The sequence below is a fragment of the Leptosomus discolor genome, chromosome 9 (assembly GCF_034619465.1).
Source record: "Leptosomus discolor isolate bLepDis1 chromosome 9, bLepDis1.hap2, whole genome shotgun sequence".
Classification (NCBI taxonomy): domain Eukaryota; kingdom Metazoa; phylum Chordata; class Aves; order Leptosomiformes; family Leptosomidae; genus Leptosomus; species Leptosomus discolor.
In genome coordinates this window covers 4,215,583-4,232,424 of record NC_141399.1, presented here as the reverse complement: position 1 = coordinate 4,232,424, position 16,842 = coordinate 4,215,583, and the positions used below count along the sequence as shown (strand labels likewise).

The 16,842-nt window shown below is 41.1% G+C and overlaps 1 protein-coding gene across 1 annotated transcript in view; it reads right to left on the bottom strand.

The window, feature by feature from the left end:
* LOC104348337 (contactin-3) overlaps positions 1-16,842 on the bottom strand; it is a 186,539-nt gene that overhangs the window by 15,390 nt on the left and 154,307 nt on the right. The window contains exons 6-9 of the mRNA XM_086470315.1: positions 13,935-14,071; positions 11,597-11,726; positions 10,221-10,371; positions 117-244 (exon numbers count right to left, since the gene is read on the bottom strand). Coding sequence (XP_086326441.1) covers positions 117-244; positions 10,221-10,371; positions 11,597-11,726; positions 13,935-14,071 — 546 coding nt within the window. The remainder of the gene's footprint in view (positions 1-116; positions 245-10,220; positions 10,372-11,596; positions 11,727-13,934; positions 14,072-16,842) is intronic.

Sequence of the window (16,842 nt, the reverse complement as noted above, 5' to 3'; positions counted from 1 at the left end):
GTTTCCGATACATTTAGTATTTTTTCAGTAAGCAAACTCAGACCTCCCATCGTTGCAGGCTTCTGTTGCAGAGTTTGCAATTCAGTTTACATCACCTCACCATCCAGCTCGCCTACCTGTAACTATTAAGTTTGTTGAGCCGCTGGCTGTTCCGAACTGGTTTGTTGCCAGGCACGTGTAGCTTCCAGCATCAACTTTGGTCACATTGGCTATTCTTAGCCCTCCATCCTTTAATAACATGATTCTAAAAAAATTATGAAGAGATTTTGAAAGTTACAGCATTGGTTTGTAGACCAAATGCTTTAATACTCATGCTGTTACCTCAGATACAGCAAACTACATCAATTACCAACCTGATGTTTGAAAATTTTGTGGCCGTACACTGACGATATACAACACATTTGAACCCACCCCTGTATTACTCAACATTTTGGACACCAGTAGAACCAATGTTTAAGATATGAATGCGTGCACATGTGTAGTTGTCTGTTCATGTGTGACAGAGAGAGAAATCCCACGTTAACCCAATTTTTTTCAGCTGCACCGATTGAAACTAGGATAGTTTTCAACTGTATTATGTTGTTTACCTCATGCAGTCTTGCATGGCAACTCTGAAATAGCCGTATGTCATTATGATGATGATGCAACAGGATTTTTCATAAACGATCCACATTTTGCACTGTTCAGGACTGACAGATACGAGCCTGACACCGACTGCGTTGGAATCACCAGCCCATTTGCACAACTGGCTCTCTAGAGCAGGATCCAGCCTGTGCAAGGATAAACTCAGTACCTGTTTTGAAGGCAAACTGGGACTTCACACTGTTGCAGACTTCTGTCTCAGTTTATCACCTACGCTGCGCAGGAGTGACCTGCAGACGTGTCACAGCTGTGCTTTGTAGAAGGACTTGAAGGAAAGAAAATTCCCCCCACCCCACACAAACTCCACCGGTGAGTCTTGCCCAACGGACAGACAGCATGGGACAAGCCAGAATGATGCTTGTAAGAGATGTGGACAAAAGAAGACCCGCAGGACTGATGCAGACAGAAGAGCACCAGCATCCCAACAGCAGAGACGACATCCTAGACAGCAGCACTGGAGGGATGTAAAGGTAACGCTAATTTGACTCCCTCTTTCCCTACTTCTAGTCCTCCCACCTGTCATGTCCTCAGATGCAGGGCCTTCTGCCAAGTCTTCCCCAAGATAACCTGGAGCAGCTACATAACTAACTGTGTATAAAAATGTCCAGAATAATTAACACAAAAGTAAACATTTTTCTGATACGCCTAAGTCAACAGAGCTTCAGAGCTTCTCTCTCAGATCCCACCAATCCATTTCAAAGGCACCAAATGAGTCACGGCCAGGCTATTCTGTTGGCTCCCCAAGCATCCTAGCTAGAAGGTATTTTGAGATGCCCCGAACACCCACACCTAGCTACACAGAACAGCGAACAACAACACTCCAGGCGAACCTCTAACCCCATTACTTGGGAGTCTTACAGAGTTGTCAGAGTAAGTATCAGTGGAGAAGGCAGCGAGTGTCATGAAACTAAATGTTGCTATCTTCCTTTCCTCAGAAGAGTCGTGAGGATTTTGCTTTCTCACTTGCATGCACCTCGTTATTAACCTGCTTCTTTAGCCAGTGCAAAATTAAATTAAATACACACCCCTGCTGCTCTTTTTGTTTTTAACATACTTGAGGCATATTAGTATCAATGGATCTTCGTTTGTTCCCAACTTAGATTTAGTTCTCTAACGCTAAACACGTATTACAAAAAGTAGATGGAGAAGTCAGCGGTGTTAGGTGGGAATTGGGATCACTGCCTTTCTTCTCAAAACTTGTCCCAAGCATGGGATAAGCAGGATGCTCACTCGAAACAAAAGAGGTTCCTCACTCTTACGGCACTCACACGCTGTACCCCGCAGCTCAGCGCGAGCGACTCGCCGCGTGAACGCCCGCCTGAGCTGCGGCAGCTGATGAAGGTTATCGATAGATAACGCACGCTTGAAACGGCCGCCCCGGCTGCAGGGCAAGTCTGTGAAGCCTTCTAGGACTGAGGGCAGGCACGGCTGAGGCATACCTGCTGAATGCACCCCCTCAGGTTTAACTGCATTGCTGAAATACAAGTTGGCCCATAAAAGGTAATTTAAGTAAGCTGCGCTGTCGTCAATTATTTATATTGATTTATATTATAAATAATACAGTGTTACGATGGGGTTTTTTGTTCCTTTTTTTTTAAGCAATGCGCCTGAATCCATTATTTCAGAGAATAATTAAGTTGGTAAATAAGGGCAGCGGAATGCAATTCTGGAGTTTGATGGGTTGAGCGATCTCGTCCTTCACCGTTAACTTCTCTGATCCTCCAAAACCACGTTCACTAACCCCAACCCACGGCGGTGGGAGTCTGTCACGGCTCTGTGGTTACGCTGCTCCTTTCCCTTAACAGCAAGTTCACCCACTCCTCAAGGCCACACGGAGACTGCATTTTAAATGTCTGAAAGCGGGAGCCTGGATTCCTTCCACAGCTGCACTGATACTACACAGCTCTTTACAATGAAGCATACTCTAGAAATAAGCACCACTTTTAGCTGTTTTTCTTAATTATTCTGAATTGCATTTTTGTATTTTCTAAAGAAAGGTGTTGCAACAGTCATCCCTGCAGCTGAAACACATTTCTTTTGAGCAAAGGTGATGCAATAATGAAATTAACAGATGCAAATTGTAAGTGATAACAAGTCACCTTGTTAGAATGACAGACAAAAGCATCTTATGTGGGGGAGAAAAGAGTTATAAATAGATAGTTTCATCAGTTTACATCTGGAGGGAACCATCTTTCAATCTTCCAACGTGTTCTGAGGTACCTGAGCCAACGTGGCAGCATTTGAGGCATATTGGTAGGGAGGGTGTGCTTCATCAGCCTTGGCACAGTTGACCTCCCTGAGGCTTATTAACATGTTTTGGAAAATTCCTAGGTAGAATCTGCCTGCACGTTATATTAGATGGAACATTTATAATTAATGAAATCTTACAATAGGGTTTATAGGTATTTTCAATCTGTTAAAGGTGTGATTAATACATTTTATAGGTAGTTATGACAACATCAATAAAAGGTGTTAAAATAGATCAATTATGGTTGCAAGCAAGCAATCGAGTTGTTGGACTTTCTAGCTATCAGGATATTTTGCAAAGGCTGGTATCACATCATCTACTTTGAAGCAGTTTCCAGTAGAAAAAAATGCAAAATCAAATAAAAACCCAGCAGTCTTGACAAAGCCTGAGCTCAAAGGAAAAAATAAGATTGGGGTTTAAACCAGAAATGTCTATTGTTTAATTAAAATTAATCATATTTGAGTGCTTCGAGCTATCTGTAAGTCTAGCTTGCCTAAAATAATTAAGCAATAGGCTTATTAAAAGCAACATATAATTAAGAATCAAGGTTTTTTTCAGAATTAAAAAAAAAAAAAAAAAGCAACAAAACACCACACAAACAAATCAATTCTAGATAAAAATTACTGCAAAATAAAATTCTTTACTGGTAAATTAAAAAGAGAAATGCTTTACTTTTTCAATTACAAAACAGCAAATGCAGCGCAGCCTATGAAAACATTAAACCCAGAAATAGCTCTACCCCTTCCTGCTGAAACATTAGACAAACTGAAGCTTTTAGTATACTTAAAATTATTAGATGTTCACACACTGTGATAAAACAAATGCACTGTGGCTGGCCCGCTGCCAGGAAGCGATCTGGATCTCTAATATGGGAAAATAACACATACTTTGGTGTTCCCTCTATCCACAAGAGTTTTTCCAGCACATTTTGCTGAAGGCCAGCAATTTTCAGTGAATTCCATTTTCAACAACCTGCACACTTCTGGTGCACTGGGAAATGGCAGAAACTTTTAGGTCTGTAAACCAGAGGTAACTGGAGGAATAATGCTTTGGCACATACCTGTCTGCACAGCTGGGGACTGATTTAGGACCTGTTTGGTCACTAGATCAAAACACCATTGACAAAATCACCATCTCTGGAGCAAAACTCTGGGAAACTAATCTTTGAGAAGATTCTTTTTTTTTTTTCTAATAGTCAAAGAGACGGCATTGAAAACCCCAACTAAACAAACAGACAACAGCCAAATGTGTCAGCTCATGCCCGTGCTCTTTGACTGAGGGCAACAGAATCGGGAGAGGGATTAACCAACTTCAGCACTTTGGTGTTCCTGACTTGAGAGGCCCATGTTGGTAAAACTACACGAGTCTTCCTGTCCCACCTGAACTGGAGCGTGTATTTGGCATTACAGGTCTTGCAGACAGCTGAGGGACTTCAGTGGGGTTACAGTCTCCATCAGGTCTGCCCAGTCTGTCAGGTTTTACAAATGACCTGATAATTTATTAATTATCTTAGTCATAACCAACCACGGAGAAATCCAACTGTGAAATGAGCTCATGTACTTCTCAGACTGATAAATTATTTTGCCTTTGCTACAGACTGCACCGAATTTTCGTATTTTCAGATAGTGAAACAAATGCCATCTGGGACTGGAGGGCAAGGGGTACTCCAGAACACCCATCTGAGATCTGTCAACTGCAGTAGCTGTAGTGTAAGAATATTCAAGTTATTCTGCGTTCACTGTCCCCATACCTACTTGTTTAGACAACTGGGACAGTATTAGCTCTGGGTTTAGACGGTGTTACCTTACTCACCCAAATCCTGTGCCTGTCGGTGCAGTGCAACCACACGCACAACTAAGGGCCAGAAAATGCCTCAGGATCCAAGGCCACCCGAAACTTGGTGTCATTAATGAAGCTGTTAATGAATGCAAATTTGTTCATCTTCCCGTGACAATGCTTTATTATTAAAGCAACAGACATAATGAAACTAAGTTATCACTGCCTTTCTGTTTGTCAGACTATTCAGCAGAAAAGCCAACTATTTTAGATCCTTGTTGATATGATAACAAACATAAATTTACTGCTTTCCAGTTTATAACACTGCAGTACAAAGGAACAGGGGAAAACTGGGTCAAAACTGCCTTTTTATATATCAGTCAAATTCCAACTAAATTAAACCAGATTAATTAACAAGAAAGCAAAAAAAAAAAAGCTCCTATTGAAGTACTGGTACGTAAATGCATTACTTTCCACATCACAGCATTTCAAACTGCAATGCAAAATGAAATAAAAATAACTTAATTCAAACCGGAGGGAAGACAAAACCAGTAACTGATACTTCTAAGAATCATGCAACATTTTATCAGGAATTATTTTTCCTCATTCTTTCCCCCTTAATTTGACATCACTTCGCCACAGTTAAAGATGCTGAAACCGGAGATTTTTAAGGTAGTTGCACTGGAATGTCTGTTAGTGAAGTTAAAAGTTTGCAGCATCTTCTGGTCTTTTTCTAGTCTTGGTAAATCTAGGAACATCTAGGAATAAAGGTGGATTTCTTTACAGGTGAAATACCGCTCCACATGATCTCAAAATCCCTTGTATTCATCTGCTTCCAGCCAGGTATTTCAGCGAGAAGCACAGGATCACTACAGCCAACATGCAGGAACTGCCTTGTTCTGTCTATCTATATCTATATCTATATCTATATCTATATCTATATCTATATCTATATCTATATCTCTATATATCTATATCTATCTATCAATATCTATCTATCTCAATTAAAAGTCATACAAAAACATTAAAGAAAAGTTTATAGAGGTTACCTAGGTTGCAGCATATTTTGGTATGTCTTCTGTTTTCGGTAAGTTAAACTAGTATCAAGTGTATCCAACCTTAGTTAAACATCTCATCCTCCTTTTTTGGAGGATAAGAGGAAAATAAAAGCACATCCCTCTGGCGATGGAGGTGTCTCAGGCCAGCTTCTCGACACAGAAGAAGGTAAACGAAGACAACTACAGTTTGCATCCTCTGCTCTCTCTGCATGCAGACACTGGGGGCCACGGCCTGCTATCAGTAAAAGCTGCTCCAGATTAATTTGGAATAAGCAAAACCTAGTTATGGCTTAATGGCTGCAGATAAAATACACTTTAGAGAAATTTTTTGAAAGCTTTATGGAACAGTTGGTAAGGAACAGCCTGAGTAAGTACAAGCTGCTCCCAGTGTGGTAGTACACAGTATAACACGGGGTGAAAAATTACCTGTGCCAGGTAATCGGGTACCCTCAGTACCTGATCTGGCAGTCATTAAGGACAAGAGAATTATTGCTAATTCTTGATTATTAGGCTCATTACATGACCCAAAATTATTATTTCAGTGGTCCAAAACTGCATTCTGGTGGGAAGTATATCTTCCTTCAATAGCCAATTAATTTAATTCTCATTTTCTGTCTTTCCTTCTGCATGATCTACAGTGACGCCTATGCTTTCACTTCACTCTGTATTCCACTGCTCTTTACTGTCTAGCTCTTTTTATTCAAGATATTCTAAAAAAAAACCCCTTAAAAAAAATCACGTATTTGCAAAACTAACAAGAAGCAACTGTATGTAACTCTTCAACGTTGAGCGATTTCTCAGTCCAGAGCTCACGAATCCATTTTGAATTATATCTTCTTCCCTCCACAAGACATATCATATTCAGCTCATTTCATTAAAATTTACTGAGTCATTATCCAAATCTTCTACATACTGAAAATGCAGCGCCATTTAAAAATAAATTAAGAATACAAGCAGCAGTGCCATAAAAATGAAAATCTTTCAGGCTTTACTAAAGTAACATGGTCAGTACCTCCAGCAAAATACAAATTCTCTTACAACAAAATACCATGACTACATTGAAGTAATGGTGTATTTGTGCTTCATTTTTATTATTCAAATGGGAATTTTCTTACAACATATCGATTCGATCAGTGCTGCTGCATCTTATGTGCCTTTTACAGCTGACATTAAGGACCAGTCCCACCTTCCTGCTAAGCCACGTTTGGCTCTAAGCCTTCCAGAAAGCCCCTCTGGTTTAGGTACAGCCCAAACTAGCATGGCCTAACCACGGTATCTATACCAGAGTGTGCTGGCACACCCTCAGAAGAGGACACGCTCCAACATTTGTGCATGGTTATGAAAACCAAAACATCACACTGTCCCTGTTCTCTACCAACACTGAATAACTCCACTACACCACAAGCAGGCCTACCAAAATCAGTAAGAATATGGTTTTAACTACTGAAGAGCAAGTAGATTTGGGAAAGTATACATGTGTTTATCCACGTGGGACACAGTGCAAGGGCTGTGTCCTTGCAGGAACTGACTTATGGAGATAAAATAACTTGCTGCACTCTGAAGACTCACCCTCTTCCTCTTTACAAGCAAATGGCAATTGTGAGGGAGGGGAATGTCAGTCAACCTCTGTCTGTCTCTCCTACAGTGCGCTCTGTGAGCCTGAACCCTACCGTAGTGCTGAGCTCCAAATGTAATTAAGCTCATTCTGCCTCTCCTGCCTCTCCTAGGTACAGAGCATGTCAGACCTCTGTGGCCAGCATCACCCTTTCTGGAAGCTCATTCCTCCCTTTTTCTGCCTTTAAAAAAGACACACAGACCCCTCTACAGAATTCTCCCTTAGAAACGCAGTTAATGGTTGAAAAATGCACTGTTAATTGGAAGCACTCTCCTGAATTGCAAGAATTGTAGGGATGCAAGAAATTCATGAATTGCCATTATTCATAGCAGACAGTAATGAACTCCAGTGCTTTCTGCAAAGAATCGCATTTCTGCGTTTCTCTGAAGGCGAGTGTACTTCATTTAGGTTCATTCAAGATTATTGGCTTGTTACTATGTTTCCTCTGCAAGCCATTTACAGTGTGCTGTCAAAAATATAGGAGGAGACACTTCAGTCCGTATTTTGGAAATACCTGCACTTTGCAGAACTAAATTTTACGTTCACAAATTTCAGCAAGCAGCATCGTGTGCGCTCAACACATTTTCAGAAACCGAACATTGCTTTCTTCAGCCACATCACCACAGATGAAACTGGTGGTTACTGCTTTTGAAGGGCAATCCAAAGCAGCCATTAAGACCAGATGGGATGCCCATCCAGCCAGAAAGCTCACAAAGCAAGAAACAAGTCGTGGCTGAAACTCTTTCTTCCGGACATGTGTGGAGCCCTGCAAGGTCCAGGCATGCCTGGCAGCTTTGCCTATCATGAATCACACCAACACAGGTTAGCTCAAGGCTGATGACAGGCAGCTCTGACAAGAGAGACAAGCAGCAACAGGAAGGATACCATTCTTCCTGCCTGCTTTTTATGGAAATGGTATGTGGACAAAACCTAAGAATTCTCCTAAATGGAGGAAAACCAGGTGTTATGCATTTATGCACATGCTGTACAAAGCCGATGATAAAACAACGGAGAATCATCAAAAAGCAACAAGTCTCACCTACGTTTCAGATCATTGTGGCCCTGTGTTACAGACTTATTTATCAATATGATATTATGTCATCACAAGCTGATGGCAGGTAGCAATTAAAACCAACCAGTGTTATTTTGCATGAGGTTTTGCTTGCATGCAGCCAGCTACTGAGTCTGTGGTACCGTGCAAAGGTCTATAACAACGGACGCCTTATCTTCTGCCAAATTGCCACATTTGACACAACTTCGCACCCAAACACATGAAAACTATTGTGGTCCTTGTGAAGGAAGAGCCAGAGCCACAGAGATCAAGATCGACAGCAAGTGTCCAAACCTTCTGGGTACAAGGAGAGAGCCCTAGCCTTACAATGGAGCAAGTAACGGCCTCAGTTGCAGCCTCCAGAAGTTCTGACTTACCTGGTACCATCTTCTGTGTTTAGACATTTCAAAACAAAACCATGACGCGGTGTTTTACAGGAATAGGACTAGAATAATTTCACCCCGTTCAGAAATAGCTTCCTGACGACAGGCTAAGCTTTGTAAAACCTAACACAAAGACGCAGAGGAGCAGGGGTGCATTCATGAAATCACAACACACTGCCACAGCAATCCCCAGGCTCACACCTGGACTTTTGGATGCTTCAGTGGTACCACTGTCCCCAAATTATCCTGCTAAGTACCGGGTGATACCAGAGCGTTGCAAGGGGAACACTTGCTGTCATCCCGTCCCCACTGCTCCCAGGCAAACCCTGTAACTTTCTGGGGCTGTTGCTGTGACTACAGTCTGTATGTAACTTGTACTCCAGCAATTAGCTGCAGAAAGGCTGACCTCAGGGCAGACTAAACTCCCAAATAGTTATTCTGCTTCTCGGAGTTTTTACAGCCTGTACCGACTGCCGAAGTGCTGCAGCTGGAATGTGCTAAGTACCAAACCGCCTAGTTTCATGCTAAATCAGATACATAAGTATCTTAATTACGCCTTTCATCCAAGAAGTTTTTTTCCTGTCCCAGTTCACTACCTGAAACTCTCAGCCTTTGCAAATATTGAAAAGTAAATCAGAAAGCTTGAAAAGGCGGTAATCCCCAATGTTGGAGAGATGCAAAGCAAATGGCTGTTCCAGAGCACAGAGACTACACTTCCAGAGAGTTTGATTACACAATTTAATCAGTAGACTTGTGCAACTTTAGTTTATGACTAATTCAATAATGCTTTAGTGGTTATTGCTGGAAAAAACGTTTATATGTTGTTGGAAGTCAATAGCTAGGGCTACAGAGGTGAACCACAGACTCTCCACTGAGAATTGCTGACACCAAAACACATTCACTATCAAGTAAACACTAAAGCCGTGGTGACATACGTCACTATTGGTAGGTAAAGTTCAGGGTTGCTTGAAAAGAACCTGAAAGTGTTTTTTCATTTTCTTTTCCTGTTTTCATCTGCTATTCTGGACCTCCCAATCACTAACTTCCCCCCCCCTCCCCCCAGCCACATTATCACCATGGCTGTAACACGCCTCATCGGCCTCCTTGCCAGCATTTTCAGGGTATTTTGTTGAAAGCTTTTAGTACTGTTCTACAGGCTTTGCCTTTCCAGATTTCTGTCAGTACCCGGTTTTCTCTCAGTCAGGGCAAAATCTATATTAAACTGAAAATAAAATCTGGCCCTTGACCTTAAGGAAAGCAATATGCACGTACTCTCAGTGCTCAGATAGAGCAACAAAAACCACACCAAACCACGCTCCCAGCTAGACAGACTTCAGACAGACTTTACAGCTATTTGGATCTACAGATGACACTATTGCAGAAGAAGTTTATGGCATAAACCAGCTTTTTGTAAGGTTAAAAGAAATAAACCAATGTAACTTGATACCTTTCATTTTCGTGTAGCTGCTCACCTCCCTTCTTCCAGGAGCATTTGGCCTTAGGGGAAGCTTTGGGTTTGCATTCAAAATCAACTGTGCTGCCTATTTGTACCTGGATCAGTTTCTTCATTGGATTCTTGGAGAAATCTGGAGCAGAAGCTAAAACAGAAGGAATAGTAACAGTGAAATAAAGCACCTTTATTTATATTAATGATACTACTATTTAGCATTACATGACGCTTCTCAGATTCCAAACGTAATTAAAAACATGAATTAGCTCCAATGGATCTTCTATTGGACAATTACGCATTTCCCCTCCTTATACTGGTACAGAAGTACAGGGCTCAGCCGTGCAGAGTACGTCACGTAATGAAGCATGCAGAGAGGATCGCACCGACTTCATCTGAGCTGCAGCTCACTGAACCCAACGAGCTTTAAGCACATGCCTAACTTTACGCTTTGCTGAATGCGAGCGTACGTGACTTGTCTACGCCCAGGGAGGGCAGTCCACACCAGCAGTCTCGTTAAAAGCCAAGGAACTGGTTCCCTTCTAGTTCCTGAGAATGCGTGTCCGATCAGGTACGTTAGATGACACAAAATTACAGCGCAGCTCATTCTGAATGGGTACAATTTGTGTTAACTAACAGTTAAGAAAAGCATGGTTTCTACCTATACTAACAATGAACTTCGAAAGGAAATTCAGTATTTTAGGAGACCACAGCCGAGGGAGCAGTCTGCTGACTGACTGCAATCTTACAAACAGAAAGGAAATAACTCATATCCCTGAAACACACCGGCTTAGTTTTTTAATCAGTCCGCATCGGGGGTAGAAATCACACGAGCACAAGGCAGTCGCAAGCCCAGAGTTTCCCTCAAACAAACAGTTGTCACGATTTTAGACCCAAGCAGAGGCCGTCTGAATGACTGACTGACTGTCCCTCGTCCCCTCAATCAAGGAAGGCTGCACACAAGAGCAGCCGAGTGCTTTTAAAGGACACGGCTCCCGCGGGAGCACTGGAGCCGCGGTGCGGAAGGTGAGTGCAGCTGACTGATGTGCGGAGCCAGCGCTGCCTCCTGACCACGGGAGCGGTTTTAATCTTCAGGCCTGTGTCCAAGGCCCCGTCTCTGCTCTTCCCCTAATGAATAATTTAGCTGTGTCCTGTTTTAAAGCAATGAAAGACTGGACTGCAAATCCTCTGGAAGCAGATGAGTCAACTCCTCGGCACTGCAGATAAAGATATTAGGTTGACAAAAATGTTTATTTTGGTGACAGCATCTGAGTGAGTTAAATTTGAGATCATGACGAGGTGGAAAAGGAGGCAGGTGGAGGGGGTGTGGAGAGGGAGAATGAGGTTTGTGTGCTCGTGAAAAAGGAAAATCTTACCTACAACCCTGAGCTCTGCACTCGAGTAGATGACACCATGTTTATTTTCAGCTACGCACTGGTATCTGCCAGAATCTGTCAGATTTAGATTTGATATCGTAAGTGCACCATTTTCAATTTGGATCCTTCCCTGAATATTAAGAAAAATATCTTTATTGATGATATATTTCCTGTGAAAAATTTAAAATAAGTAAGAAAACGAAATAGGACAGCATGAATACAATAAATGGGGTAAATATAACAGCATAATCATGAGAACAGTTCTAAAGTAAGTGACACGACCGCGTCATGGTATGGCAACAGTGATTAAATGCAGAGACTTGGCAACACAGTGTATGAAACCGATTCTTCAAACTTGCTCCATTTCACGGAGGCTTTGCAATTTCAAATACCCTCTTATTTCCCCAGATATATGGACATAATCATACTAGGCTCCTCATGACAGACCAGAGAATCCAAACTATACAGATGGCACTGGCATTTCATACTATTTAGAGATTTCACACATGCCATTTGCTAATGAGCTCTCTGTAATACTATGCAGAAAAATTTCCAACAGTCATTAAACAGAAGACACAAATTTAAGTGCCTTAGAGCTGACAAAGCTACTGAAATACAGGGATCTTCTCGCCTTGCTTATTCTTGGTAAACTATTTGAGTTATGTTAAGAAGTGACTCATTTGAGGACAGAGTGGCAGGAACTGGTGAGAAAAGGAACCAGCGACAAAGACAAAACCAGAGGAGCTTCTCCTTTGGGGAAAACCAGAGAAACAAAAATGGACAAAAGAACAAATTATTTGCTCAAAAACATCTTCTGAATTTTTTTTATTTTTGTTTTGGATCTGGACATGGTACTCCGCCTTTTCCTAAGGGCCTGGACTTACAGTTGGCCCCACTGCAGGGTGACTCTGGCTATCTGTGGGCAGCCAGGACAGCTCAGGTCAGCTCCTTCCTTGACAGGACCCCTCCTGGTTTATTTGCAAGGTGCTCAGCCAGTCAAAGGCCAAAACAATCCCAAAGAGGAAGAAGCCCGAGTCTCCATATCTTGATCCTCCCTCTAGCATCCCAAGCTGCTCTTCTTCCTTGCAAAAGATTTGCTATGGAGAAGGGGAGCTAAGTGGAACAACCGCAGATTTTTGTGGAGGAGGCCCAGCATGAAGAAGGACTATTGCAGTCAAGGAGCTGAAGACAACTGATCACTATACCCAGAGAACTTCTCTTCTGATGTCTCCTCAGCACCAGCTTTCAACGAGTTAGTCCTATAGTTTACAGTCCTTAAATGTTTCCAGAGTAAGTCACCTTTATGCCCTGACACTATGCCCAACAGCTGGACACCAATACTCTAAAGGGGAGAAATGGGAAGACTGAATGAGAGAAGAAATTTTTGTACTTACCGAGGTTAAAAAGTTCAGCTCAGTGACTCTGATACGGTAACAATGTTCTTAAATCACTGAGATGAGATTTTGTACTCCCTCATTTAACCTGTCCACAAAACACTACCACCCCTTTCAGTGAGCGTATAACTGCAGTACTCTGAATGCTAAGAAATGTTTCTCAGTGCTTAAATAATTTTTCATGGCCATCCGCTGAACTCACTTGAGCAGTCACTCTTCCTTCTTCAACTGAGAGTGCCAATGTTGAGCACAACATATTGGCCAAGGGCAAAATGCCTTCCTGTGATGGGCTAGCACCCATAGTTTATATTCCTGATAACCTGAACTGAGCAGTTTTTTCAATGAAGCTGTGAGATTCAAAATTAATATGGGTATCAGCTGCTTTTCTGCATTTCTGATCTGGCAGACCAAGTATCTCACCTTCCAAATACCTCTTTTCCCTGTCACCAAATGTATGACTTCCCATTAACTTACTTTAACCATTGTATTAAAGCAAATACCTGTGCCACACTGCTGTTTATATTTCATTCTTTGCATCAAGTAATGCTGGCCCTACGAATTTTTAGGATTTATGTCTTTTTTTGTCAGGAAGTTTGAATATGTTTTCTTATTACCTTTAATGAAATGCCAATAGCAAGTACTACAAAATCATTTAAGTTCGGTATCCCTCATTTATGGTTCTTACTGTACAACTTTAATTAAACTTCCTTCTCCAGTCTTTCCTTATGGTTCTCTCATTGCTTTTGAATCTGCTTTCAGATGGGTTATTTTTGTACAACATAATTTGACTTGGTGTTTCTGGTATTGCAGCTTTTGAAGTTTCCGTCTGGATACTCTTGACAAACACACAAAACCCAGTACCAAATATTTCTCTTGACTAATTACATGGACTTTTTCGAGTTGCTAATGCTACACAGCATCGTATTTTCAAAACAGAACATTACCTCTACTGACAGTTGGTCTCCATTCTTCAGCCACCTATATGATGGTTTGGGCTTCCCACTTGCTCTGCAATCCCAGTATAAGGTATCCTCTACAGCAACTTCAATATCTTTTATCGTCTGGATCCAGTGAGGTTTTGCTGCAGATGAAATACACATCAACAACAAAGACCCTAACAAGTTACTGGTCCATATGCAAATCCAAAGGCTAACTTGCACGGCACTCATCAGTTTTCTGCGTAGACTGGTTTGTACCAACACAGCTTCCTAGTTCTGCTTCAAGTCAGCTAACAAAACAAATTACTCACTGTTCCTTTTATACATTTTTATTACAAGCAGTAAACCAAAAGAAAATTGAGATCACAGATCACTAAAGCTGAACTAATGAAACCAATATTAAAATCATTAATGATAAAACAACACAACATTGAAATTGAGGTAAATGTGAGGCAAGAAAATCAGTGGTGATACTGGAATTAAATAATTGATGTACCTAAATCATCAAATTAATACTGAAGAGAATCCTTTAAGTGCTAAAAAAAATGTAATGGTATGTCAGCCTGAGTTCTAAGTACCATTTAAATTGTTTTCTAATGCTAGCCAGTATTAACACTGCATGAGAGACAGCAGTAGCTTATTCCTTTAGTGCTATTTCACACGACAACACAACATTTTTATAGCTAATTCGTGTGAATCTTCTTTAAATTTATTTAAGTTACGAGTGAGTTTATAATCTCACGATATGCTATTTCTCCAAGAAAACATAAATTCTAGATATTGCATATGGAGAAAGCAGGTAAGAAGTAGGATGAAACTTGGTTGCAAATATAAAGCTAAGGGCAAAAGAATTTTCCAGAGTCAATTCAATTACCTCAAAGATTTTCCTAAATCAGTAATTTAGGAAAATCTCATATTGCTCTCATATCGAAACAACTAGAAAAAAAGCGCCACATCCCTGGTGATAGAGGAAAATATTATTATTTAATAGATGAGTTTTGGAAGCACAGAAGGTCAGATTAATTCCAGTTGAACTTCCTAGTACAATGGAGTTACACCAGCAATTAATTCAGACCAGGGAAATTAATGACTGGCCTGTGGCCACAAGGGAAGTCTGCAGCACAGCTGAGAGCTGAACCTGTTCCATTGCCATCGGCACAAGACCAGCAGACCAATGTTTGGATGAGGGTTGGTATTAATTTCATTAAAAAAGATTCACTATTTTCTAGCATACAAATTCTCTCTCTATCACACATCCTGCAATGCAGTGAAAAGATCTCAACATAATTATGTACAATACCAAATTTTTACGATAACGAGGATTAATACTATTTATGATTTATGTACACATACCTAGGATTAACTTTTCACAGAAGAACTTAATAAAATGTATTCACTGAGACATTAACTTAGGAGGTTTTTGGAATTCCACCAATACTTGCTGACAGTGGAACCCTCTGTTACTTCTTTTGTTTCGCATGTCCCTTAATACCCCGTGAGGATTAACGCCTTCCACTGATTTGGGGATGATACATTTTTTACGCTCTTTTCATCCAGGTCAGCTCTGAAAGACAGGATGACCTGATCGTTGTGTCAGGCTATCTCACCGATGGTAATTTTGGTTAAACCTTGAAAGTTAAGGTTACAACACTGGAGTTCAAGAAAGAGCCACTGCTTTATCTCACACTGTCATTTGGCGTACTTGCCCCACATGTGTCAAGGGGATGAAAGCTCAGGACTCCACGTTGGCATGCTTCCTGCACCTCGCAAACCTAAATGTCTATGCCACAAGCAACAGTACTTGAATTACTGATGGCTCCATACATGTGCAATATTTCACATCTGCTGCCTATCTCCCCTCAAAAGTAGGTTAAATATAGCGTATTTTCAATTTCAAGATCACGGATTCAATTCCATAAATAAGAAAAACATTGTCTACACCATAAATCTTCATTGCAGGACTCTTCATTTTAGGACTTTTCATGTCAGACAGTCTCCATAGGAGGGTTTCCCAAGTCTCCACAATAGGTATGATAAACTTGGTCTTTTTGGAAAGCGTGGGAGCAAGACAACCACTCAAAAGAGAAATGAACAGAACAGAGCTTCCTAAGCCACACTGAGAGAAATTTATGGTTCTTGTTCATTCGCAAGAGAGTGTTGATGTAGACTTTAGTGGTTTTCTTGAGGAAGGCTCTTTTTCTCTTCAAAATACTGACGAAGGAATTCAGCAGAAAGAAAAACAGCCTTTTCAATCTGCCACATCTCAAAGTCTTTAAAAAGAAGGCTGTAAAAGTACTAGAAACTCTTTGAAAAAGAACAATTCAACTAACCAGTTCAAAATTGAAAAGGCAGCTGAACAGAGGCAATTCCAGCTGGGAATATTCCACTGCATACTCCGAATCTTGGCCAAGGTAAAGATGCCCACATTGCAGCAGCCGAGAAAAGTGCAGACAGAAGGTCACGTATCAGTAGATCTACATACCCTCTCAAAGCACTGTCCTTATTATTGAGCTCTGCCTGACTGTACCTAAATGATTCCAAATACACAGCTTTATTCCTCTTGAGGTCTAGTCAGAGTTAGACAGATGTTACCTGCTTAGAACATCTGGTTCCACCACCACTGCCACATCTGTGCTCCTGAAGGAAGACAAATGACTTGGCTACAAAGCCTCATTCTCTCATGGAGGTACTGCATTGGCCTGGTATATAACTTAGATCTTCCTGAGGAGACACCACTCCTTCCTCCTTAAGCAAGGAACAGGCAAGCGGGCAACATATTTTCATTAAGATGAAATAAAGATGATGTCCTGTACGTCGAGAGGTTGGAAAGTTAATTTTAATGGAGTTTGTAGTGCAGGGTTTGAGACTGTGACAGGAATACACATTGTGTGATAATATTAAGAATTCGTAGGAG